Source organism: Typha angustifolia, chromosome 1, assembly GCF_048772165.1.
Source record: "Typha angustifolia cultivar Huaian chromosome 1, ASM4877216v1, whole genome shotgun sequence".
NCBI lineage: Eukaryota > Viridiplantae > Streptophyta > Magnoliopsida > Poales > Typhaceae > Typha > Typha angustifolia.
The window spans coordinates 9,348,489-9,373,081 of record NC_133239.1 but is presented as its reverse complement, the minus strand read 5'-3'; the positions used below and the strand labels follow the sequence as shown (position 1 = coordinate 9,373,081).

Below are 24,593 nucleotides of genomic sequence, written 5' to 3'. Positions count from 1 at the left end.
TGTAAATTGTTTAAATTTTCTATAAATATCAATAGCACAAACTCTTCCATTTAGCAATTAAAATTGAAGCAGTTTTAATTTGAAAAATAGTGTTGTAGGAATTTTATTCGAAATTCATTAAAAACGAGATTTACTTCCATTGGTACAAGACAAATCTGTTTAAATGGAATTTTTCAAAAACCAACATATTTCCAACATGGAAAATCCATTCAAACGAAATCTTTTAGAGAGCAATATTTTCCAATGTGGAAAAGGCATTCAAATGAGATACACTTGAAACAATTAGGTGTTTGAATGATTTTTAACCCCTTCAAGTCAAAAGATTCCTCCTTTCAATCCGAGTTGCCACCAAGTTAAGGCATTTTGGGAGCATATCTTTTAGGACTATATAAGGGAAGTCTTAAAGAATAGGTAGATTCTTGGAGACTATTAAAAATATTTTGGGAGAGCAAAACGAGAAGAGTTGGAATAGTTAAATGGTGAGGTTTTATATCACATTTTGATAGAGATGTACTAGATTCAAGATTGCTTATGCTCTTACATCTCATATTTTAGCTATTGTTTAGCATTTAAATTGAGAAAACATCATCTAGCAAGTAATTATATATTATCAATTAGTATTAGATCGAGATTCTCACCTTAGAGAGAGAAATCCTCTAGAAGATGGATCATTCTAGAGAAGGATTATCTACTGTTAGGCCTCCATTGCTCGATGGATCAAACTATCCATACTAAAGTGTTAGAATGCTAGATTTTTAAAATCAATTGATGGAGACTTTCTACTCTTTATGGTTATAAATCTCCTACTATTATTAATGAAAATAGAAATGCTATTAAAAAACCTATTTCTCAATGAGTTATAATTGTTTATGAAAACTCTAGTTTTAATAGTAGGGCTTTTGTCGAATATATACTTGTGGGATTGCTAAGAATGCATAACATAGTTACGGACCAAATCTAAATCGATCCGAACGTAAAAAAATTATAAAAATTTAGTTAGCGGTAGCCTCATGAGATAGGATTCTAATAGCTCTAGTTTTACGTCAATCAAATATTTGGATGAAAAGATATAATTAAAATAATAGAACAAGATCAAAATTGAGTAAAACGATAAATATCCAACATTGCGGCGCTCGTTGGATGATAATAGACGACCAAGGGTGGTGATGAATAGACGTAAGGTTGCATGGCTCCTGGAGGTGATGGTGACTATAGGTTGGAGATTGGGTTTCTAACTTAGATTACTCTTAAATAAATAAAGACGATCTAATAGCTATAATAAAAAAGGTAAATACGAGAATAAAAAAAAAACTAAACTCAATTAGTTTCAATGTTTGGATATACTTAGATGCTTGGATGATTAAAGCCTAGCTTTACTATATATAGAGTTGGGTACAATAAGTCATACTCGAACTTAGCCCTAAAAGCTTATATGACTCGAACTAAGACTTGCCTTAGATATTTATATGACTTAATTGAATTTACCTTAGTAGCTTACATAACTTATTTGTGGCTTATATGACTTAACTAAACTTGCTTTAAGAGCTTACATTAAAGATAAACATGACTTAGCTAAGTCAGCCTTTTTTATCTTTATTAGAATGTTTCTTCATTCTATCACAGATAGAGTCCTAATATGGGAAAACCTTGGATACAAAAGTTGTAGATCAGTACGTCTTCAATCTTGTTCAAGTCGCTTTATAATATTTGGTCGACTGATAAATATCTGCAAAATATTTTCTTAAAAGTACGAAGAAGTTAACAAACTTAGCTAATTAAATAAACTCTAACGTCTAACTAAACTACATAAGCAGAATAAATAAGATAATAAGACTCGATCCATCGAGTCTAATGTCCCTACGATGTGATTCGATCTGACCCGGATAGTATCAAACATATTTTTGAGACTACCCATAAGGGGACTCCGTCGATTTAATTTTCAAAATTTCAATAGCTAACTACTAGGTTTGAGACTCTCCGTTTGGATGAGAATGAAATTGTTCATGATTTCTATGCTAAGCTATCTGATATTATTAATTCTAGTTTAGCTTTGGTGAGCAGATACTTGAGAGAAAAATTATAATTAACAAAAATCCTCATGTCCCTTGCAAAGAGTTTCAAGCAAAAGTGACAACTATAGAAGAGAGAAAAAATATTGGCTCTCTTAGAGTTGAACAACTTATAGGCAATCTTTATACCTATGAGATCACCCTTCGGTCACCCTAAAAAGGTAAAGGATTTGCCTTAGCGTCCATCAAGAGGGACGATGATTAGTTTGATGAGGACTTTGACAATGAGATGATGAAGCATAAGAAAAAAATTAGATAAATTTTCAAAAATTCGAAAGATACCACAAGCAAGAAGATTAAGGCAAAAATCCTAGAGAAAAATAAAAATTCTAGTGAAGCCCTCACTATCCGTATTATTAAAGGCTCAAAGTAAGATCAAAAGTCAGGTGAGAGAGGTTCAATGTTTTAGTTGTCAAGATTACGGTCACTTTGCTAAAGAGTGTGCTAATCATAAGAAAAAAAGAAAATTTTACAAGCCACCTACCAAGCCAAGACTGAGCGAGCAGATTTCAGCTCAGACTCTGCTCAAAATTTAAATTGATCCTTAATTTTTGAGCTCTCGAATAGAGAAAATCCATATTACACAGTATTTCACATAAAGCTCATCAATGCGTTCTTCCAGATAAGTTGATCAAGCTCTATTGATGTATTAAATTTAATTCATTTTCTCCGCGTAGAAATAGTTACGCATGACTACATCAAAACAAACATTATATACTTAGTATTTTAAACAAATGATCGACCAAGTCCACCCCTTTGCAGGCCATCGATCAGACTTTAATTATTTGTACGACTTATTCCATGTTGCTATGGATTGAAGTTGACCACTTCTTCCCACTCCCTTGTTTGCTTGATGGCAGCTCTCTCCCTTTCTCTATATAAATCAGTCTTCCCCAACTTATTCCATCATCAAATATCATTGCAATCCATTGCTCAAAATCTCTCACCTATATACTTGCCTCTTTGTATAGGTAGAGAAAGAGGAAGTATTACAACCTCCCTAGATGGCTTCCTACCTCTTCCTCCTCGCTCTTCTAGTTCTAGCATGCTCCCAAGCATTTGCATCTGATCCTAGCCAGCTGCAGGACTTCTGTGTCGCAGACAAGATGTCACCGGTGTTTGTGAATGGTTTTGCCTGCAAGGACCCAAATAATGTCATGGCCGAAGATTTCGTCTTCTCCGGTCTCGACAAGCCTGGCGATACCATGAATAAGGTTGGGTCTGACGTCACTGCAGTTAACGTCAATCAAATTGGAGGTCTGAACACATTGGGCATCTCCCTGGCTCGGGTAGACTTTGCTCCTTATGGTCTCAACCCTCCTCACATCCACCCACGGGCGACTGAGATACTTACGGTTCTAGAAGGCTCGCTCTACGTTGGCTTCGTCACCTCAAACCAAGCGAACCAAGAGAACAAGCTCTTCTCCAAGGTCCTCAACAAGGGCGATGTGTTTGTCTTCCCCCAAGGTCTCATTCATTTCCAGTACAACTATGGTACTTGCAATGCCGTAGCTATCGCAGCTCTGAGCAGCCAGAACCCTGGCGTGATTACTGTTGCAAATGCAGTCTTTGGGTCGACACCACCCATCTCTGATGATATTCTTGCCAAGGCTTTCCAAGTGGATAAGAAGATCGTTGACATGATACAAGCGCAGTTTTAGAAGTATAAATATTCCACCTATTGAGTTGATGCTGCATAAATTGATGATTCGTTAATTAGTCCTTCAATATTTCTAATCCTTGTTTGTTAATATAAAAATGTGCTAATTATTCTTTGTAAAACAAAATCTATCTGTGTATTTCATTCATCAAATAAAAATATCATCTCTTTTTATATGAGTTTCTATGTACTATGGTGAAGAATAAAGGGACCTTTTTTTAACTACTATGTACAGGGAGAAAAAATTATAAATAATACCCTACGCTTTTTACTATATTAAAATATACTGCTACATACATTGAAAAATCCTCACGCAAAATGAGGCTAAAAACTATGAACCATATCCATGATTGAACCTATCACTAAAACTAGTTTAGCAATTATAAGATAGACTTATAAAAATTGATATTTCTATCTTAATGACCCCTGAGACAGAAATTTTAAGGATACATTGAAGATGAAATGTCAAGAAAATATCTTAGTACCTCTTCAATGTGCAATTGTTTACTTTATCCCTACGAGGAAGAAAAAAAATTCTACAAAAATTAATCTACTTAAAATCCTCGAGTAAAACACCACTCCGTATCTCTCTGTACACCGCCGTAATAATCTCAAAAAAATAATGAACTAAGAGAATGGATAATTCTATTTTTACCCCATGAACTATCACCCATTTTCATAATGACCCACTAAATATTTTTTAATATATAATAACCTTCTGAACTATTAGAAATATTTTAATTGACCCTTTTTATTAGGGGGCTACCGTGTACTAAAAATAATTTAGAGGATCATTATATACCAAAAAAAAATAATTCAGAGAGTCATATATAGGAGAAGTAAAATTAAGAACAAAATCCTTTTATTCTATTTCATGATCCCTAGGCTTCCGAGCATAATTTGTAGAACTATCATGCACAACATAGCTTGACACACCTGTCTCTTTGAATACACTGGTTGACTTGCTTGTCTCATTAGTGCACCGACTTTTATATAGGTGTGAAGATGATAGACAATTTATTAAGGTTGATAGCTTGGTCAGACAAGAGATAGTACTTATCAATACTGGTTTTGAATTTAGAAGCTTCACCAATAGTTGATTAGATCATTGATAAACATTAAAGGTATTAATGCCGCTGCTCCTCGAGCAGGTGTCACATCACTGATTCCGTCGATGTTAGCTTCTATCCGAAGGAGTAAAGAGAGAATGTTAGAACCGATTATGAATAGATAGGGAAGACAGGGCACTCTTGACGAAGTCCCCTATAGAGCTTGAATCTACCATTAGCCCTTCTATTGACAATCACAGATAGAAGATATTTGCATACCAAATCTACTGATGATAGTGAACTGATTTAATCCGATTCGAATCAAATATAATATATTAAATATAAAATACAGTTAATTAAACATTGAATAATTCTTTAGACGCCAAGAAAGTTTCTCAAAATAAATAGACATCTATTACGGCAACTTCTACACATCTATTACTTAGCACATCAAACATTACGAAGAGTATGATATATCAAATAATGAATACTCATTTTGTAAGATGCAACTTATACACATCTATTGTAGTCTTGAAATTAAACTAAAATATTTCATACATATTTAGACCTTTCAATAACCTTGTTCACATAGTAATAGTAACCAAACTACATCAAGATTAACTAAAAAATTAATAATTCAAGTACAAAAGTAAAACTTTGATATAAGAAAAAGAACTACTATCATCAACAAAGTGACCAACAATTCCACTACAATTTAAACAATATAACATTCAATACAGTTGTTTGTTCAAACATCCCAACATACACATTATTCCTAACAAGCCAACTTAATATTAATACACTTTAAAGAGGATCTTGCAAAATAAATGAATGATATTAGTTTAATTGTTGAACTAAAAATTCATAAATTCAAGCTTGTCAAGTAATAAAAAAATAATTTCACATGTAATTCAAATTCAATGTAAACATACAAGGAATATGAATTCTAATTCAAAAATTCAAGGAAATAATGCTTCTAATGAACAAGAAATAAGCCGGTAATGACTAGATTTGTTTCAGAAACGAGAAGCCTAGAACTACCGGGCCAACGCTGTAATCTCTAAGTAAATCATTGGTTAAAACTAGAGGTTTCAATTCTTAAGAGAACCATTCAAATGAGTGAATGACTCGTTATAACTTTGAATCAACCATTGTTTAAAAGATAGAAATATATGTGCTGCATACACCAAAATCAATAAAAATAGTAATAAAATCTGATTTCGATATTTCTTTCCAATACTCCCCCTCAAGTTGGAACCAAAACTGATTTCGATATTTCTTTCCAATAAACACCCTTCTCAAGTTTGAACCAAATCTAATTTCAATATTTCTTTCCAACACTCCTTCTCAAGTTGGAGAGTGAATATCTTGCACACCCAACTTGCATACCATAGGTATAAATGTTTCCTTTCCCAAAGGTTTAGTTAACAAATCTGTCAATTGATTTGCTGAGCCAATATGCTTGGTAATTATTGAATCATTTTGAATCTTGTCTCGAATATAGTGACAGTCCATTTTTATGTTCCTTGTGCGTTCATGAAAGACTGGATTTGCTGCTATATGCAGAGCGGCCTTGTTGTCACAATATAAGGAAGCAGGTCCATGGTGAATAAGGCCTAACTCTCCTAATAGGCACTGAAGCCATGTTAACTCGCAGCAAGCTCCGGTCATTGCACGATATTCCGCTTCGGCTGAAGACAATGATACAATTTTCTACCGTTTTGATTTACATGAAATTAGTGAGGACCCAAGGAACACAAATACCCTGTAGTGGATCGTCTGGTGAGAGGACAACCTCTCTAATCTGAATCAAAGTAGGCCCGCAATTTCAAACAACGCATAAGGCTGCCTCCATATGATGTCTTCTGGGTTGATACATAAATCTACTCAAGACATGAACTGAATAGGTGATATCAGGTCTTGAAATTGTCAAATATATCAGGCGGCCTACCAATCTTCTGTATCTGCCTGGATCTTTAAACAATTCATCTTTATCTGACAATTTTAAGCCTCTTTCCATAGGAGTGTCCACTGGAGTAGCATTTAATAGACCTGCATCTTTGATTATTTATAATGCATATTTTCTTTGTGACATAAAAATCTCATTCCTAGATGCAGAGATTTCTATTCCTAGAAAATATTTCAACTCGCCAAGGTCTTTAAGACTGAAATTTTTATGCAAATGCTTCTTGATGGCAGCAATACTATTTGGATCATTTTCAGTGATCAAAATGTCGTCGACATAAATTAGGAGAATGGTAAAGGACTTGCCTTTCTTTTCGATGAAGAGGGAGTAGTCGGCTTGTGATTGTACAAAGCCAGTGGAAGTGATGACAAAAGGAAACTTTGAAAACCACTAGCGGGAGGCTTGCTTCAATCCATAGAGCGATTTGTGTAGGCGACAGACGAGATGTTCCTCCCCCTATCTCTGAAGCCCTAGTGGTGGAGACATATAAATTTCTTCAGTCAGGTCACCGTGGAGGAATGCATTGTGGACATTAAGCTGATGAAGTGGCCAGCCTCTGGCAGCAACTAAGGCAAGAAGACAGTGAACAGAAATAATTTTTGCTGTGGGAGAGAAAGTCTCGTGGTAGTCGATGCCCTCCATTTGGATGAATCCTTGAGCAACCAGGCGTGCCTTATGTCGCTCTATTGTGTCATTAGAGCGACGTTTGATCTTGTAAACCCACCGACATCCTATGGGTTTCTTGCCAGTCGGAAGAGAGGTCAGACTCCATGTGTCGTTGGTAGCAAGGGCATCTAACTCAAGCTTCATTACATCACACCATTGAGGGTTGGTGATAGCTTCATTGTAAAAGGTTGGCTCTCGCTCTTGACTAATAGAAGCAATAAACAATTTGTGTGCAGGGGTATAGCGATGATAAGAAAGGTAACTGGTCAGTGGGTACCTTGTCCCTTTGTGCGAATCTGGAGGGGAGGAGGTGACTAGATCAGAGGGAGGCTACGTGATGGCAGAGCAGAGATAATCGTTGAATCTCACAGGTGGATTAGATTGTCGAGTGGAGCGGCGGAGAGGAATATTGGTTGGTGGTGGTGGATCGGGTGTTCTGGTAGAGGGAATGGTGATAGTATGGCAAGGTGGTGGTGGCGAGGAGGGAGTATAGGGGAGAAGGTTCATGGGTGAACAAATTTCAGGTGGTTGTTTGTGTGGTGGTGGTGGAGTTGCGGTGGAGGGTGGTGAGGTGGGTGGGTTAGGTTCAAATGATGGTGATGTGGTTGAGTTGGGTTCAAAAGAATTGTCATATGGGCTTATGGGATCTATATCATCTCCCCTTGATGGGCTTGTTGTTTGGATCAAAAGAAAGGGTAGTGAATAGGTATTATTTGGAGAATAAGGAAAAATATCTTCTTTAAAATGGACATCTCTGCTTGCGAAATTTTTTTTTGTTGATAAATCAAAAAGTTTGTAACCTTTTTGACCTATCGGGTATCCAATGAAAATAGAAGATGTAGCTCGGTAGTCAAATTTATGAGATGTATGGATGTTTGTGGCATAAGCCAAGCAACCAAAAACTCGTAAATGGAAAAAAGTAGGAGGTTTTGAGTAAAGAAGCTCAAATGGTGTCTTGTCGGCTAAAATTGGGGAAGGTAGCCGATTAATGATGTGAACAACAGTAAGAACACATTCTCCCCAAAATTGGGAAGGAAGATTAGCTTGAAATTTTAATGCTCTTGCTACTTGAAGAATGTGACGGTGTTTGCGTTCCACATCCCCATTTTGTTGAGGTGTGTATACGCAAGAATATTGAAAAATAGCACCGTTATCTTGAAAAAAAGAATGAAGAGAGATAAATTCGCCACCATTATCACTTCGAACAGTTTTGATGCGAGTTTCAAATTGAGTAGAAACATAACTAAAAAAATATTTTAAAAGTAGTTGTGTTTCATCTTTATGTCGCATAAAAAATATCCAAGTAAAACGTGAAATATCGTCGACAATGGTGAGAAAATAATTAGAACCAGAAAGGGAAGGATGTCGATAGCGACCCCAAATATCACAATGAATAACATCAAATGGTTTAATAGAGAAAGTATTACTGACATTAAAAGGTAAACGACTTTGTTTGGCAAGTGGACAAATAGAGCAAGATTTATTGGAATTAGCAGAAAAATTTAAGAAATTTTGGGCAATAAATTCAAACGGGAAAATGATACATGCCCTAAGTGGTTGTGCCAAATGTCGGTAGGTGAGATGGTGAGATTGCATGTTGGTTGGTTTGAGGACGTGTCTTGTTTAGTGGTAGACTTTCCTGCTCCTAATGTCACCAGATAATAGAGTCCGTCATGCATTTCACCCAAACCAATCATCTTCCTCGTATCTAGATCCTGCAAAATGCACCAATAAGGGAAAAATGTCATTGAACAATTTAAGCATTTTGTCAATCGCCCTACTAACAACAAATCAACTTTGAATATAGGAACAGATAACACATCATGCAATTTATAGACGGAATTCAAAGGCATGGATCCTTTAGCAATAGTTTTGGCCTTCTCTCCACTAGGTAATAATACATGTGACAACGAGAAACCTTTATCTTTATGTAGTATTTTTGATGATGAGGTGATATGATTTGTTGCACCACTATCGATAATCTAATTTCAACGAGCTAATTGAGACAAACCTGGTTTTGTGACCGCATTTGCCTTAGGATTAGGGGTACCTTCTGCCCGATTATTGAGAAGTTTCATAATCTGTTTTGATTGGGCTTCTGTGAATGTGGTGTTAGGTCCACCTTTTTCACAGCTCGCCTGGTTGACTGCAGAGTAATTGGGCCAAGCAGAGCCTGAGCCGGATAGAACTTGGTCTTTGGATGGCCAGGGGGGTAGCCATGTAATTTGTAACACTTTTGGACCCAATGTCTATCGCATCACAATAGGTGCAGTGGGGTCGCACCTTTCCAGAATCGGGTCCATTACATTTGTGATTAGAATCAGGACGATCACTCCTCTCGTTCTTCCCTGGTGATGGCGGATAAAGCTTGCGGACAGCCATGGCAGCAACCGAGGTCGGCTCGGTGGAGGTGGAAGCAACTTCTAGATGGCGTTGATTCTCCTCTTGAGCAACAAAGGTGTATGCTTCGCAAATCGAGCGAGAAGGTTTCATCAAGAGGATCTAGTCGCGAATTGCACTGTAAGATTCATTCAAACCTATTAGAAATTGCATTACCTTTTGTTGCTCCGATTGTGGTGTTTCACAATGCATCCCTAGCTCGTCCCATAGGGTTTTCAATCGAGTGTAATAGGTGGAGACAAAGGTGGTTTCTTGCTTGTGGAGGGCGATGTCCCGTTGGATCTCAAATATGTAGGCTAGATTGCCCTGAGAGAATCAAGTGTCGATGTCCTCCCAAACTTCTCTGGCAATGGAATAAAAATTCACACTATCAACAATTTCTGGATCACAGGTGTTGACTATCCAAGAATGGATAATGTCATTACATCTTGACCAAATGGCGTGACCTTTAGGATCATCTGCTTATGAAGGAGCTGAGATAGACCCATTGATGAATCCGAGCTTATTTCTTGTATTCAAGGCTCGAATCATGGATCTTTTCCAACTGGAGTAGTTATCTCCATTGAGGGGCTTGGAAACGAGAACCAATTCAGAATGATCGGAAGGATGGATGAAGTAAGGATTGGAGAGGTCAGCAAGAGATTTTTCTTTCCCTACCTTTGATGGATTTAGTAGAACAACACCTTGGGAAGAAGAATGATTATCTTCGGCCATTGAGGGTAATGAAGGTTTCGATGGATTAGAATATGACTGCAATAGAACTTGGTTGCTCGAGTTCTAGCTCTGATATCATGTAAAAAGATTAGAATAAGGTAATTGTGTGTTTCATTAAGATGAATCAAGTACATAAATAGGAGAAGATTATAACAATCTCTCTTATAATTAAGCTTGTCTATTCAACAGATTAGGATAGAGCCGCTATATACAAAGAAAGTAAATAACAAATAGATTAACCAAATCAATAATAATAGTAATAAAATCTGATTTCGATATTTCTTTCCAATACTCCCCTCAAGTTGGAACCAAATCTGATTTCGATATTTCTTTTCAACAAACACCCTTCTCAAGTTGGAACCAAATCTGATTTCAATATTTCTTTCCAACACACAAACACAAAGCTTTCTTTCCAACACACAAACACAAAGCTGCTTTGGATTTGTTTAGTAATTACAACTGAGATAAAAACAAACTCACATTAAATAGAGGCATAAAGATTACCATTAAAAGCATCAGGAGATTACTTCAATTTAATCAACATAAGTAATCAACATAATAGCAGTAATATATTCCAATATAATCCATATATAACTATTTCCAGATTACACGTAGTATTTCACATAAAGCTCATCAATGCGTTCTTCCAGATAAGTTGATCCAGCTGTCTTGTTGTATTAAATTTAATTCATTTTCTCCGCGTAGAAATAGTTACGGTATGACTACATCAAATCAAACATTATTTGCTTAGTATTTAATCAAAGGATCGACCAAGTCCACACCTTGTAGGCCATTGATCAGATAGGGATCCAAATTCTTCATGCAAAGCCGTTGTAGCACATTTGTTAAAATCAATATTTGCTTGGCTTTCCGGGTTCGAACCCCGGCAACGGCATAAATGCTGCTGTATATTTTTTTCCCCATTTTCTTCCTCACTCCCAACTTACTTTAATACTCTTTGTTTGTGGATCCAAATTTCCAATATCATACAAATAGATCTTAACAACTTATTTTAAGTGTTTCTGGAATAAAAGGAAGCTAGGATTATTTTCATATTACATCCGGATACAGTAGGTAAACGTCTTATATAGATAGATAGATAGATAGATAGATAATTATCACACCGGGCAAGCAAAGCTATATAAATATATTGCACTTCATGTCACACTTGTATATATGGATGGTAGCTAGTTACATGGATATGAAAGCCCCTACGACTGCTGCAATTATAGCAGTTGGATCACCGAGGATGGCAGAGACGATGATTCGAATGGCGGTGGTGGCGATCTAGCAGCGACGAGCTTTCAACCACACCCTTCCCTTGTGATGGTTCTGCATTGCCCCTCGAAGGTTGGGAATCCTCGACTGGATCTCTCTAACCTTGGTCTTATCCATGTTCGCATACATTGCTTGCCAACTCTTGACCACCAAGTGAAGGTTATAGTTCTTGCAGTCGGATGTTTTCAAAAGTTTTCCACTACTCCCTTGTTAGCTACCTCCCTTTCACTATATAAACTAGTCTTCCTCAACTTATTCCACCATCAGATATCTTCGCAATCCATTGCACAACATCTACTTGCTTGTTTTTATAGGTAGAGAAAGCGTAAGTACTACGTACCTCGATTGCTTCCCACCTTTTCCTCCTTGCTCTTCTAGTTCTAGCTTGTTCTCAAGCACTTGCTGATCCTAGCCAATTGCAATACTTCTGCGTCGTAGACAAAATGTAGTAAGTTGAATGTTGGATTTTGAAATACTGATCGAAGAGTAGCCGAAGGTCAAAAAGGATGGAAAAGTGATAGCATCCGGTGGTGGAGATCCGACCGTTGAAAAGAGGAACCGAGATGGTGGAAATATAGATCAAGATGGAGGTTCGATTCTATGGTTGTGAATTGTCGAAGTAGGTAGCTGTTGGCGACGATGGTGGTTCGGCTAGGTTGAGTGTGGTGCAGTAGGAGCTAAGGTGGTGTAACAGGTCAAATGATAGAGGTGACGAGGGCGACCATTGTGGTCGGCCAGGTCTAGTCAAAAGTAAGAGGGAGAGGAAAAGAGGAGAGCTAGAAGACAAGACTTAATAATTCTCAATAATTGACGAAGGTGCACACTATAGCTATTTATTAGTGGCTATCTTGACTTGGTTGACCAACATGGTTTCATTTTAGTCTTGGCTCATCTAAATACATATCTAATCAAATAAATTATAATAATCCAGGGACTTGTGAAAAAATCCCTAGACACACGTATGTATCTAAACACTAGGCAATGATATCGCTTGTTCTCTTAAGTAAAAGTCCGAAGAAATATCTAAACCTTTTGTTAAAGGATTCATAATGTTATTTCACATAATCAATGGATATTATACCATTTGAGATCAATTGACGCATTGTATTATGCCTACGACATATATGTCGTGACTTGCCATTATATATTTGACTCTTTGCCCTTTTTATAGCCAATTGATTATCACAATGTATACAAATTGTGGACACAGATTTCGATCACATAGGAATATCTTCTAAGAAATTTCGAAACTACTCGACTTCTTCTCTAGCCTTATCTAATGCTTTGAATTTTGATTCCATAGTAGATCTGGCTATACATATTTATTTAGAAGATTTTTATAAAATAGATGCACCCCTAAATGTAAAGACATATCCACTTGTAGATTTTGTATCTTTTGTATTAGAAATCTAGTTTGCATCACTGTACCCTTCAAGTACTGTTAGATATTTTGAATAGTGCAATTCATAGTTAGTGGTGTATCTCAAATATTTGAGTACCCTAACTATCTCCTTCTAGTTATCATTCCTACATTACTTGTATATCTACTCAGTTTACTCATAGAGTACGCAATATCTAGATAAGTGCAATTCCTGACATACATCAAATTGTCTATTATCCAAGAATATTCTAACAGAGATACATTTATTTATATTTTTTGTGAGATGAAGATTCACATCTACAGGTTTTTTAGCTAGATTGTTATTATCTTTATCGAATTTAGCGAGCAATTTCTCAATATTATGTGATTGAGATATAACATATCCTTCAATTGTCTTAGAGATCTTTATACCTAGAATCGCATCTACAAATTCATGTCGAACTTGTTAGTCAACATGATCTTGATAGCTTTAATAACATTAATATTGACACCGGTTATTACTATGTCATCCATATAAAGACATACAATGGCATAATTATCTAAACCGCTTTTTATATAAACACACTTATCACATTCATTAATGCGATGACCATTTGACATCATAACTCAATCAAATTTTTCATGCTATTGTTTAGGCGCTTGTTTAAGTCCATAACGAGACTTAACTAATTTGCACACATTTTTCTCTTTTCCCGAAGCCACAAACCCTTTGGATCTAGTCGGCACCAAGGGTGGTGCAAAAGTGAAAGATCCAACTTAAAGAATGGTTGGTTATAAGAAAATGTCATGAAATAGTTGATTCAATGGAAGAGTTCAAGAGGTCTGTATCTAGTCGTTCGACTCAAAGAATGGTTATAAGCAAATTTCATTGAAGAGTTGAGTCCATGGAAGAGTTCATGAGGTCTGTATCTAGTTGTTCGACTCAAAGAATGGTTATAAGCAAATTTTGCTTGAGCCAGCATAATCCCATTGACGCATATTTTTACCGACCAATTCTATTATTTCATGTGAAGCTGTAAACTCCAAACTAGTTAGGCATGAACATTTCTGTTACACTCGGTCAATTAGATTACCACCGACTGGGAAACGTAGTTTTTAAGATAATATAGCTCTCATCAAATGCGTTCTTCCAGATAAGTTGATCTAGCTCTCTTGTTGTATTAAAACTTAATTCATTTTATCCGTGTAGAAATAGTTACGCATGACAACATCAAATCAAACATTATTTGCTTAGTACTTTAATTAAAGTATCGACCAAGTCCACCCCTTGCTGGCCATTGATCAAGACTTTTAATTACTTTAATGACTTATTCCATGTTGTTAGGGATTAAACTTGACCACTTCTTTGCCCACTCCCTTGTCAGCTTGATGGCAACTACCTTCCTTTCTCTATATAAACCAGTCTTCTCCAACTTATTCCACCATCAAATATCATTGCAATCCGTTGCTCAAAATCTCTCACATATATATTTGCTTCTTTTTACAGGTAGAGGAAGAGAAAGTACTACGTACCTAGATGTCTTCCCACCTCTTCCTCCTCGCTCTTCTAGTTCTAGCATGCTCCCAAGCACTTGCATCTGATCCTAGCCAGCTGCAGGACTTTTGTGTCGCAGACAAGATGTCACAAGTGTTTGTAAATGGTTTTGCCTGCAAGGATCCAAAGAATGTCATGGCCGAAGATTTCTTCTTCTCCGGTCTCGACAAGCCTGGCGATACCATGAATAAGGTTGGGTCTAACGTCACTGCAGTTAATGTCAATCAAATTGGAGGTCTGAACACATTGGGCATCTCCCTGGCTCAGGTAGACTTTGCTCCTTATGGTCTCAATCCTCCTCACATCCACCCACGGGCGACTGAGATACTTACGGTTCTAGAAGGATCCCTCTATGTTGGCTTCGTCACCTCGAACCAGGCAAACCAAGAGAACAAGCTCTTCTCCAAGGTCCTCAACAAGGGCGATGTGTTTGTCTTCCCCCAAGGTCTCATTCATTTCCAATACAACTACGGTACTTGCAATGCTGTGGCCATCGCAGCTCTGAGCAGCCAGAACCCGGGTGTAATTACTGTTGCAAATGCAGTCTTTGCCTCAACACCACCTATCTCTGATGATATTCTAGCCAAGGCATTTCAGGTTGACAAGAATGTAATCGATCGGATTCAAGCTCAATTCCAGACCTAAGGATACTCCACCTAGTGAGTTGGCGCAGCATGACGCTATGATTCTCTAATTAGTTCATTAAATATTTGTAATTTCTATTTATTTGTTGTAATTATGTCTGTAGAATAAGGCATATGTGTGCATTTCATTCAACAAATAAAAAGCATTATCTCTTTGTATACTATATTATGTTTTGTGATTGATAAATTTATGAGAAAGCATAGTCTTTCGTGATGTAAATTGTTTAAAATTTTTTATAAATTTATGAGAAAGCTGTTTTAATTTGAAAAATAGTTTTGTAGGAATTTTATTCGAAATTCATTCAAACCAGATTTACTTCCATTCGAACGAGACAAATTTGTTCGAATGGAATTTTTCAAAAAGCAACATATTTCCAACATGGAAGATCCGTTCAAATAAAATCTTTTAGAGAGTAATATTTTTCAATGTGGAAAAGGTATTCAAATGAGATACACTTGAAACAATTAGGTGTTTGAACGATTTTTAACCCCTTCAAGTCAAAAGATTCCTCTTTTCAATCCAAGTTGCCACCAAATTAAGGCATTTTGGGAGCATATCTTTTAGGACTATATAAAGGAAGTCTTAAGGAAAATAGGTAGATGCTTGGAGACTACTAAGAATATTTTGGGAGAACAAAAAGAGAAGAGTTGGAATAGTTAAATGGTGAGGTTTTATATCACATTTTGATAGAGATGTACTAGATTCAAGATTGCTTATGCTTTTACATCTCATATTTTAACTATTGTTTAGCGTTTAAATTGAGAAAACATCATCTAGCAAGTAATTATATATTATCAATTAGTACCAGAGCGAGATTCTCACCTTAGAGAGAGAAATCCTCTAGAAGATGGATCTTTCTAGAGAAGGATTATCTACTGTTAGGCCTCCATTGCTTGATAGAACAAACTATCCATACTAAAGTTTTAGAATGCTAGATTTTTAAAATCAATTGATGGAGACTTTCTACTCTTTATGGTTATAAATCTCCTACTATTATTGATGAAAATAGAAATGTTACTAAAAAACCTATTTCTCAATGAGTTATGATTGATTATGAAAACTCTAGTTTTAAAAGTAGGGCATTCATTGAATATATACTTGTGGGATTGCTAAGAATGCATAACATAGTTACGGACCAAATCTAAATCGATCCGAACGTAAGAAAATTATAAAAATTTAGTTAGCGGTAGCCTGGTGAGATAGGATTCTAATAGCTCTAGTTTTACGTCAATCGAATATTTGGATGAAAAGATATAATTAAAATAATAGAGCAAGATCAAAATTGAGTAAAATGATAAATATCCGACATTGCAGCGCTCGTTGGATGATAATGGACTACCAAGGGTGGTGGTAGATAGACATAAGGTTGCATGGCTCCTGGAGGTGATGGTGACTATAGGTTGGAGGTTGGGTTTCTAACTTAGATTTACTCTTAAGTAAATAAAGATGATCTAATAGCTATAATAAAAAAAGATAAATACGAGAATAAAAAAAATAACTAAACTCAATTAGTTTCAATGTTTGGATATACTTAGATGCTTGGATGATTAAAGTCTAGCTTTACTATATATAGAGTTGGGTACAATAAGTCATACTCGAATTTAGCCCTAAAAGCTTATATGGCTCGAATTAGGACTTGCCTTAGATGTTTATATGACTTAATTGAATTTGCTTTAGTAGCTTACATAACTTAATTGAACTTGTCTTTGTGGCTTATATAACTTAATTGAACTTGCCTTAAGGGATTACATTAAAGATAAACATTCTTTATCAGAATGTTTCTTGATTCTATCATAGATAGAGTCTTAATATGGGAAAACCTTAGATACAAAAGTTGTAGATCAGTACGTTTTCAATCTTGTTCAAGTCGCTTTATAATATTTGGTCGACTGATAAATATCTACAAAATATTTTCTTAAAAGTACGCAGAAGTTAACAAATTTAGCTAATTAAATAAACTCTAACGTCTAACTACACTACATAAGCAAAATAAATAAGATAATAAGACATGATCCATCGAGTCTAATGTCCCTACGATGTGATTCGATCTGACTCGAATCACATCAAACATATTTTTGAGACTACCCATGAGAGGACTCCCTCTATTTAATTTTCAAAATTTCAATAGCTAACTACTAGATTTGAGACTCTACGTATAGATGAGAATGAAATTGTTAATGATTTCTATGCTAAGCTATCTGATATTATTAATTCTAGTTTAGTTTTGGTGAGCAGATAATTGAGAGAAAAATTATGATTAACAAAAATCCTCATGTCCCTTGCAAAGAGGTTTCAAGCAAAAATGACTACTATAGAAAAGAGCAAAAATATTGGCTCTCTTAGAGTTGAAAACTTATAGGCAATCTTCATACCTATGAGATCACCCTTCGGCCACCCTAAAAGGGTAAAGGATTTGCCTTAGCGTCCATCAAGAGGGACGATGATGAGTTTGATGAGGACTTTGACAATGAGATGATGGAGCTTAAGAAAAAAATTAGATAAATTTTCAAAAATTCGAAAGATACCACAAGCAAGAAGATCAAGGCAAAAATGCTAGAGAAAAATAAAAATTCTAGTGAAGCTCTCAGTATCCATATTATTAAAGGCTCAAAGTAAGATCAAAAGTCAGGTGAGAGAGGTTCAATGTTTTAGTTGTCAAGATTACGGTTACTTTGCTAAAGAGTGTGCCAATCATAAGAGAAAAAGAAAATTTTACAAGCCACCTACCAAGCCGAGACTGAGCGAGCAGATTTTAGCTCAGACTATGCTCAAAATTTAAATTGATCCTCAATTTTTGAGCTCTCGAAAAGAGAAAATCCAGATTACACATAGTATTTCACATAAAGCTCATCAATGCGTTCTTCCAGATAAGTTGATGAAGCTCTATTGTTGTATTAAATTTAATTCATTTTCTCTGCGTAGAAATAGTTACGCATGACTACATCAAATCAAACATTATATACTTAGTATTTTAATCAAATGATCGACCAAGTCCACCCCTTTGCAGGCCATCGATCAGTCTTTAATTACTTGTATGACTTATTCCATGTTGTTAGGATTGAAGTTGACCTCTTCTTCTCACTCGCTTGTTAGCTTGATGGCAGCTACCTCCCTTTATCTATATAAACCAGTCTTCCCCAACTTATTTCATCAACAAATATCACTGCAATCCATTGCTCAAAATCTCTCCCATATATACTTTCTTTTTTTCATAGGTAGAGAGAAAGAGAAAGTATTACAACCTCCCTAGATGGCTTCCTACCTCTTCCTCCTCGCTCTTCTAGTTCTAGCATGCTCCCAAGCACTTGCATCTGATCCTAGCCAGCTGCAGGACTTCTGTGTCGCAGACAAGATGTCACAAGTGTTTGTAAATGGTTTTGCCTGCAAGGACCCAAAGAACGTCATGGCCGAAGATTTCTTCTTCTCCGGTCTCGACATGCCTGGCAATACGACGAACAAAGTTGGGTCTAATGTCACGGCAGTTAACGTCAACCAACTTGGAGGTCTAAACACATTGGGCATCTCTATTGCTCGGGTTGACTTTGCTCCCTATGGTCTCAACCCTCCTCACATCCACCCACGGGCGACTGAGATACTTACGGTTCTAGAAGGCTCGCTCTACGTTGGCTTCGTCACCTCAAACCAAGCGAACCAAGAGAACAAGCTCTTCTCCAAGGTCCTCAACAAGGGCGATGTGTTTGTCTTCCCCCAAGGTCTCATTCATTTCCAGTACAACTATGGTACTTGCAATGCCGTGGCTATCGCAGCTCTGAGCAGCCAGAACCCTGGCGTGATTACTGTTGCAAATGCAGTCTTTGGGTCGACACCACCCATCTCTGATGATATTCTTGCCAAGGCTTTCCAAGTGGATAAGAAGATCGTTGACATGATACAAGCGCAGTTTTAGACGTATGGATATTCCACCTATTGAGTTGATGCTGCATAAATTGATGATTCGTTAATTAGTCCTTCAATATTTCTAATCCTTGTTTGTTAATATAAAAATGTGCTAATTATTCTTTGTAAAACAAAATCTATCTGTGTATTTCATTCATCAAATAAAAATATCATCTCTTTTTATATGAGTTTCTATCTACTATGGTGAAGAATAAAGGGACCTTTTTTTTACTACTATGTACAGGGAGAAAAAATTATAAATAATACCCTATGCTTTTTACTATATTAAAATATACTGCTACATACATTGAAAAATCCTCACGTAAACTGAGGCTAAAAACTATGAACCATATCCATGATTGAACCTATCACTAAAACTAGTGTATAAATCTCAATGATCTATTTCTATCTTAATGACCCCGAGACAGAAAGTTTAAGGATACATTGAAGATGAAATGTCAAGAAAATATCTTAGTACCTCTTCAATGTGCAATTATTTACTTTATCCCTACGAGGAAGAAAAAATTTCTACAAAAATTAATCTACTTAAAATCCCCGAGTAAAACACCACTCCGTATCTCTCTGTACACCGCCGTAATAATCTCAAAAAAACAATGAACTAAGAGAATGGATAATTCTATTTTTACCCCATGAACTATCACCCATTTTCATACTGACCCACTAAGTATTTTTTAATATATAATAATATTCTGAACTATTAGAAATATTTTAATTGACCCTTTTCATTAGGGGGCTATTGTGTAGTAAAAATAATTTAGAGGATCATTATATACAAAATCCTTTTATTCTATTTCTTGATCCCTCTGCTTCCGAGCATAATTTGTAGAACTATCATGCACAACTTAGCTTGACACACCTGTCTCTTTGAATACTCTGGTTGACTTGCTTGTCTCATTAGTGCACCGACTTTTATATAGGTGTGAAGATGATAGACAATTTATTAAGGTTGATAGCTTGGTCAGATAGTACTTATCAATAATGGTTTTTTACTTAGAAGCTTCACCAATAGTTGATTAGATCATTGGTAAACATTAGTTTTTATTTGTCGGCAATTGTGTACAAAATATTCTAAGTGTATTTTTTATATGTATATAAGCTTTACACAAGTCTAGAATATCTCTGGTTTGAAGAATTGCAAAATTATTGGAGAAAAGCCGTTGAGTTCACACCGCGTTCACAAACGCGTTCGAACGCGAAATCTGCGTTCACGCAGACAGAGAATCGCGTTCGCAAACGCGTTCGAATGCGGGCACTGTGTTCACACAAACAGAGAGCCGCGTTCACAAACACGTTCGAACGCGAGAACTGCGTTCACACAGACCGAGAGCTGCGTTCACAAATGTGTTCGAACGCAACCTAAAGAATTCAAGCTGTCGCGTTCGAACGCACTCGAGCCCGTTCAAATGCACCTGAGATTAAGACATGTCGTTCGAATGCACCCGTGCCGCGTTCGAACACACCAACAAAGTTTGAGAATATTGGACTTTCGTGAGTACGGATAAGACTCGAATTTGGCTCTATCTTGAAGATCATATATAAGGATTGTGATACCCTATCTCTAGGGTAGTTGAAGAAATATTATTGAAGGATATTTCTTGAGGCTACATCGGTTCTTCAACGAACAAGGTTCCACTCATCTACAAGATTTTAATCTTTCGTCTTTAGGGCTATCTAGACGAAAGATCAATCTCGAGGGCTACTGAGATTGGACTTCAATCACGAGAAGCAGTGAATCGTGGGTTCTAGCGATCAAGACTGAGAGGAACAAAGTCGTTTGGACCGACGGGTTGCTTTGTGAGTCAATCTTGTAACTGCTACTATCATATTGATTGGTTTTGATCCGAGTTTGGATCCGTGGTTTTTTTCCGTTTTGGGTTTTTCCACGTTAAAATCTTGGCGTTCATCTCTATTTTCGTTCTTAATATTTCTTCGGACTTTTACTTAAGCGAACGAGCGATATTATTGCCTAGTGTTTAGATACATACGTGTGTCTAGGGATTTTTTCAAAAGGCTTTAATGCCGGTGCTCCTCTAGCAGTGTCACATCATTGATTCCGTCGATGTTAGCTTCTTTCTGAAGGAGTAAAGAGAGAATGTTAGAACCGATTATGAATAGATAGGGGAGAGAGGGCACTCTTGACGAAGTCCTCTATAGAGCTTGAATCTACCATTAGCCTTTCTATTGACAATCACAGCTAGAAGATATTTACAAACCAAATCTACTGATGATATTTAATCCGATTAGAATCAAATATAATATATTAAATATAGAATACAATTAATAAAATATTGAATAATTCTTTAGATGCCAAGAAAGTTTGGCCAAATAAATAGACATCTATTACCACAACTTCTACACATCGATTATTTAGCACATGTAACATTATGAAGAGTATGATATATTAAATAATGAATGCTCATTTTGTAAGATGCAACTTATACACATATATTGTAGTCTTGAAATTAAACTGAAACATTTCATACCTGCTTAGACTTTTCAATAACCCTGTTCACATAGTAATTGGAACCAAATTATATCAAAATTAATTAAAAAAATTAATAATTCAAGTACAAAAGTAAAATTTGATATAATAAAAAAAAAACTACTATCATCAACAAAGTGAACAATAATTCCCCTACAATTTAAACAATATAACATTCAATAAAGTTGTTTGTTCAAACATCCCAACATACACATTATTCTCAACAAGCCAACTCAATATTAATACACTTTAAAAAGCATCTGTAAAAATAAATTAATGATATTAATTTAATTGTTGAAACAAAAAATTCATAAATTCAAACTTATCAAGTAATACAAAAATAATTTCAAATGTAATTCAAATTCAATGTAAACATACAAGGAATATGAATTCTGATTCAAAAATTTAAGGAAAGAATGCTTCTAATGAACTAAGAAATAAGCCGGTAACGACCAGATTTATTTCAGAAACGAGAAGCCTAGAACTACCAGGCCAATGCTGTAATGTCTAAGTAAATCATTGGTTAAAACTAGAAGTTTCAATTCTCAAGAGAACCATTCAAATGAGTGAATGACTCGTTATAACTTTGAATCAACCATTGTTTAAAATATATAAATATATGTGCTGGATACACCAAGATTACTAACAAAACGTTTAGAAAACAAGCCACAGGGACTCGAGCTAATAACAAACTCAAGACATGAAAATAGCAAATGAATCCACCACACTTAGCCTATGATCAAAACTGAATCATGAATACCAGCATCTGCAAGGAGTAATTATGGATTCCATATTCTTACCAAGCTGCAATACCATAAAGTTGATACTCAAAAATTTTCGAAACATCTCAAACAATCTTGTATAAGTTGATACTCAACAAAACAACTTTCCAGAAACCATCAACCAGATAAGATATGACTTAGGGTTAGGTCTCACTATATAGCTACTCCAAAAATAGCACAAATTGACCTTCAAAGTTGTTGAAATTAGAATCTTGCTCATGCGCTCGAACACTAATTAGTGCATTCGAATGCCATTAGTGAAAAGTACTCTTCTACATCATTTCTTTTTCTTAAACTATATTGGAACCATTCATCAAATGCTAGACGTGTGAAAAGTCTATATTACCCCTAGTTAAAACCACTTTTGGTAGTTAGACCCACAACATGAGAACTTAATATCTAGGGGTGGCAATCCGGTCGGGTTAAGCGGGTTCGGGCCGGGTCAGATTCGGGTCGGGTCAACTTTACCCTAACACGAACACGACCCGATTAATAAACGGGTTGTATTTATTAGACACGAACACGACCCGATTATTAAACGGGTAACACGACACGACCCGTCTAACCCGTTTAATAAACGAGTCGTGTTAACACGACATAGTAACATGACCAGTCTAACCCGTTAAATAAACGGGTCGTCTTAACACGACCCGATAACACGACCTGTCTAACACGATTACCAACCCGATTACCCCGTATAAAATTTAAAATTTATTAATTTATTCTATATAAATAATGTGTTAAACAAACAAACAAATTAACCTATTATCATTTCAAAACTCATTCAAACATAAAGCTGCAGTAACTAAAGCAATCGATGTTCAACAATCATTTCCTTCTTTCGTCCACAATAACAATTTCTTCAGTAATTAAAGCTGCAGTAGGCTTTGGTGCACTAGAAGCACTAAAGGTTCCAGCTAATATGGAGTTCGATGTATGTTCCAAGGACCGCCAGCGCTTTGAGTTCTTTCTATTGTATCAAAATGCAAAGTTTCTGCTTCCAGCTGGTAATGTATTAATGGCTTCAACAGTATCTCCAACATGTTTAGCTATTTTAGAGGAAATATTGTCAACCTTGATCAAGGATGTCTCCCTGCCAAAAATAAAATGATGAGATTTAGAAAGCAGAACATAAAAATGTTAGAACCAGATGTTATTGTACAAGCTGCATAGCCTGCATAGCGTCATACAATAGCAAAGTAATAACAATGAACAAATCGTAAATATCTAACCAAGGAAGTGAAGAACTATTAGGAATACATGAACAAATGCTGCTACCTCGCTGTAGTAATCTCAAGCCAAAATATACCATTTGAGATCAATTGACGCATTGTATTATGCCTACGACATATATGTCGTGACTTGCCATTATATATTTGACTCTTTGCCCTTTTTATAGCCAATTAATTATCACAATGTATACAAATTGTGGACACAGATTTCGATCACATAGGAATATCTTCTAAGAAATTTCGAAACTACTCGACTTCTTCTCTAGCCTTATCTAATGCTTTGAATTTTGATTCCATAGTAGATCTGGCTATACATATTTATTTAGAAGATTTTTATAAAATAGATGCACCCCTAAGTGTAAAGACATATTCACTCGTAGATTTTGTATCTTTTGTATTAGAAATCTAGTTTGCATCACTGTACCCTTCAAGTACTGTTAGATATTTTGAATAGTGCAATTCATAGTTAGTGGTGTATCTCAAATATTTGAGTACCCTAACTATCTCCTTCTAGTTATCATTCCTACATTACTTGTATATCTACTCAGTTTACTCATAGAGTACGCAATATCTAGATAAATGCAATTCCTGACATACATCAAATTGTCTATTATCCGAGAATATTCTAACAGAGATACATTTATTTATATTTTTTGTGAGATGAAGATTCACATCTACAGGTTTTTTAGCTAGATTGTTATTATCTTTATCAAATTTAGCGAGCAATTTCTCAATATTATGTGATTGAGATATAACATATCCTTCAATTGTCTTAGTGATCTTTATACCTAGAATCGCATCTACAAATTCATGTCGA

The 24,593-nt window shown here is 35.8% G+C and overlaps 3 protein-coding genes across 3 annotated transcripts; all 3 read left to right on the top strand.

The window, feature by feature from the left end:
* Window positions 1-3,007: 3,007 nt before the first annotated feature.
* LOC140763140 (putative germin-like protein 2-1) lies at window positions 3,008-3,897 on the top strand. Its single transcript, XM_073101205.1, has one exon. It carries the CDS (start codon window positions 3,074-3,076, stop codon window positions 3,728-3,730), a length of 657 nt encoding a protein of 218 aa, XP_072957306.1. The 5' UTR covers window positions 3,008-3,073; the 3' UTR covers window positions 3,731-3,897.
* Window positions 3,898-14,640: 10,743 nt separating this feature from the next.
* Window positions 14,641-15,557, top strand: LOC140763265 (putative germin-like protein 2-1). The gene has a single exon (XM_073101378.1). The coding sequence runs from the start codon at window positions 14,700-14,702 to the stop codon at window positions 15,360-15,362; it is 663 nt and encodes a 220-aa protein (XP_072957479.1). The 5' UTR covers window positions 14,641-14,699; the 3' UTR covers window positions 15,363-15,557.
* Window positions 15,558-18,547: 2,990 nt separating this feature from the next.
* Window positions 18,548-19,457, top strand: LOC140762894 (putative germin-like protein 2-1). The gene has a single exon (XM_073100875.1). It carries the CDS (start codon window positions 18,613-18,615, stop codon window positions 19,267-19,269), a length of 657 nt encoding a protein of 218 aa, XP_072956976.1. The 5' UTR covers window positions 18,548-18,612; the 3' UTR covers window positions 19,270-19,457.
* The last annotated feature ends 5,136 nt before the right edge of the window (window positions 19,458-24,593 follow it).

Bases quoted from the DNA above. Each gene is read 5' to 3' on its own strand.
- LOC140762894 (XM_073100875.1), top strand. From the start codon at position 18,613: ATGGCTTCCTACCTCTTCCTCCTCGCTCTTCTAGTTCTAGCATGCTCC.
- LOC140763265 (XM_073101378.1), top strand. From the start codon at position 14,700: ATGTCTTCCCACCTCTTCCTCCTCGCTCTTCTAGTTCTAGCATGCTCC.
- LOC140763140 (XM_073101205.1), top strand. From the start codon at position 3,074: ATGGCTTCCTACCTCTTCCTCCTCGCTCTTCTAGTTCTAGCATGCTCC.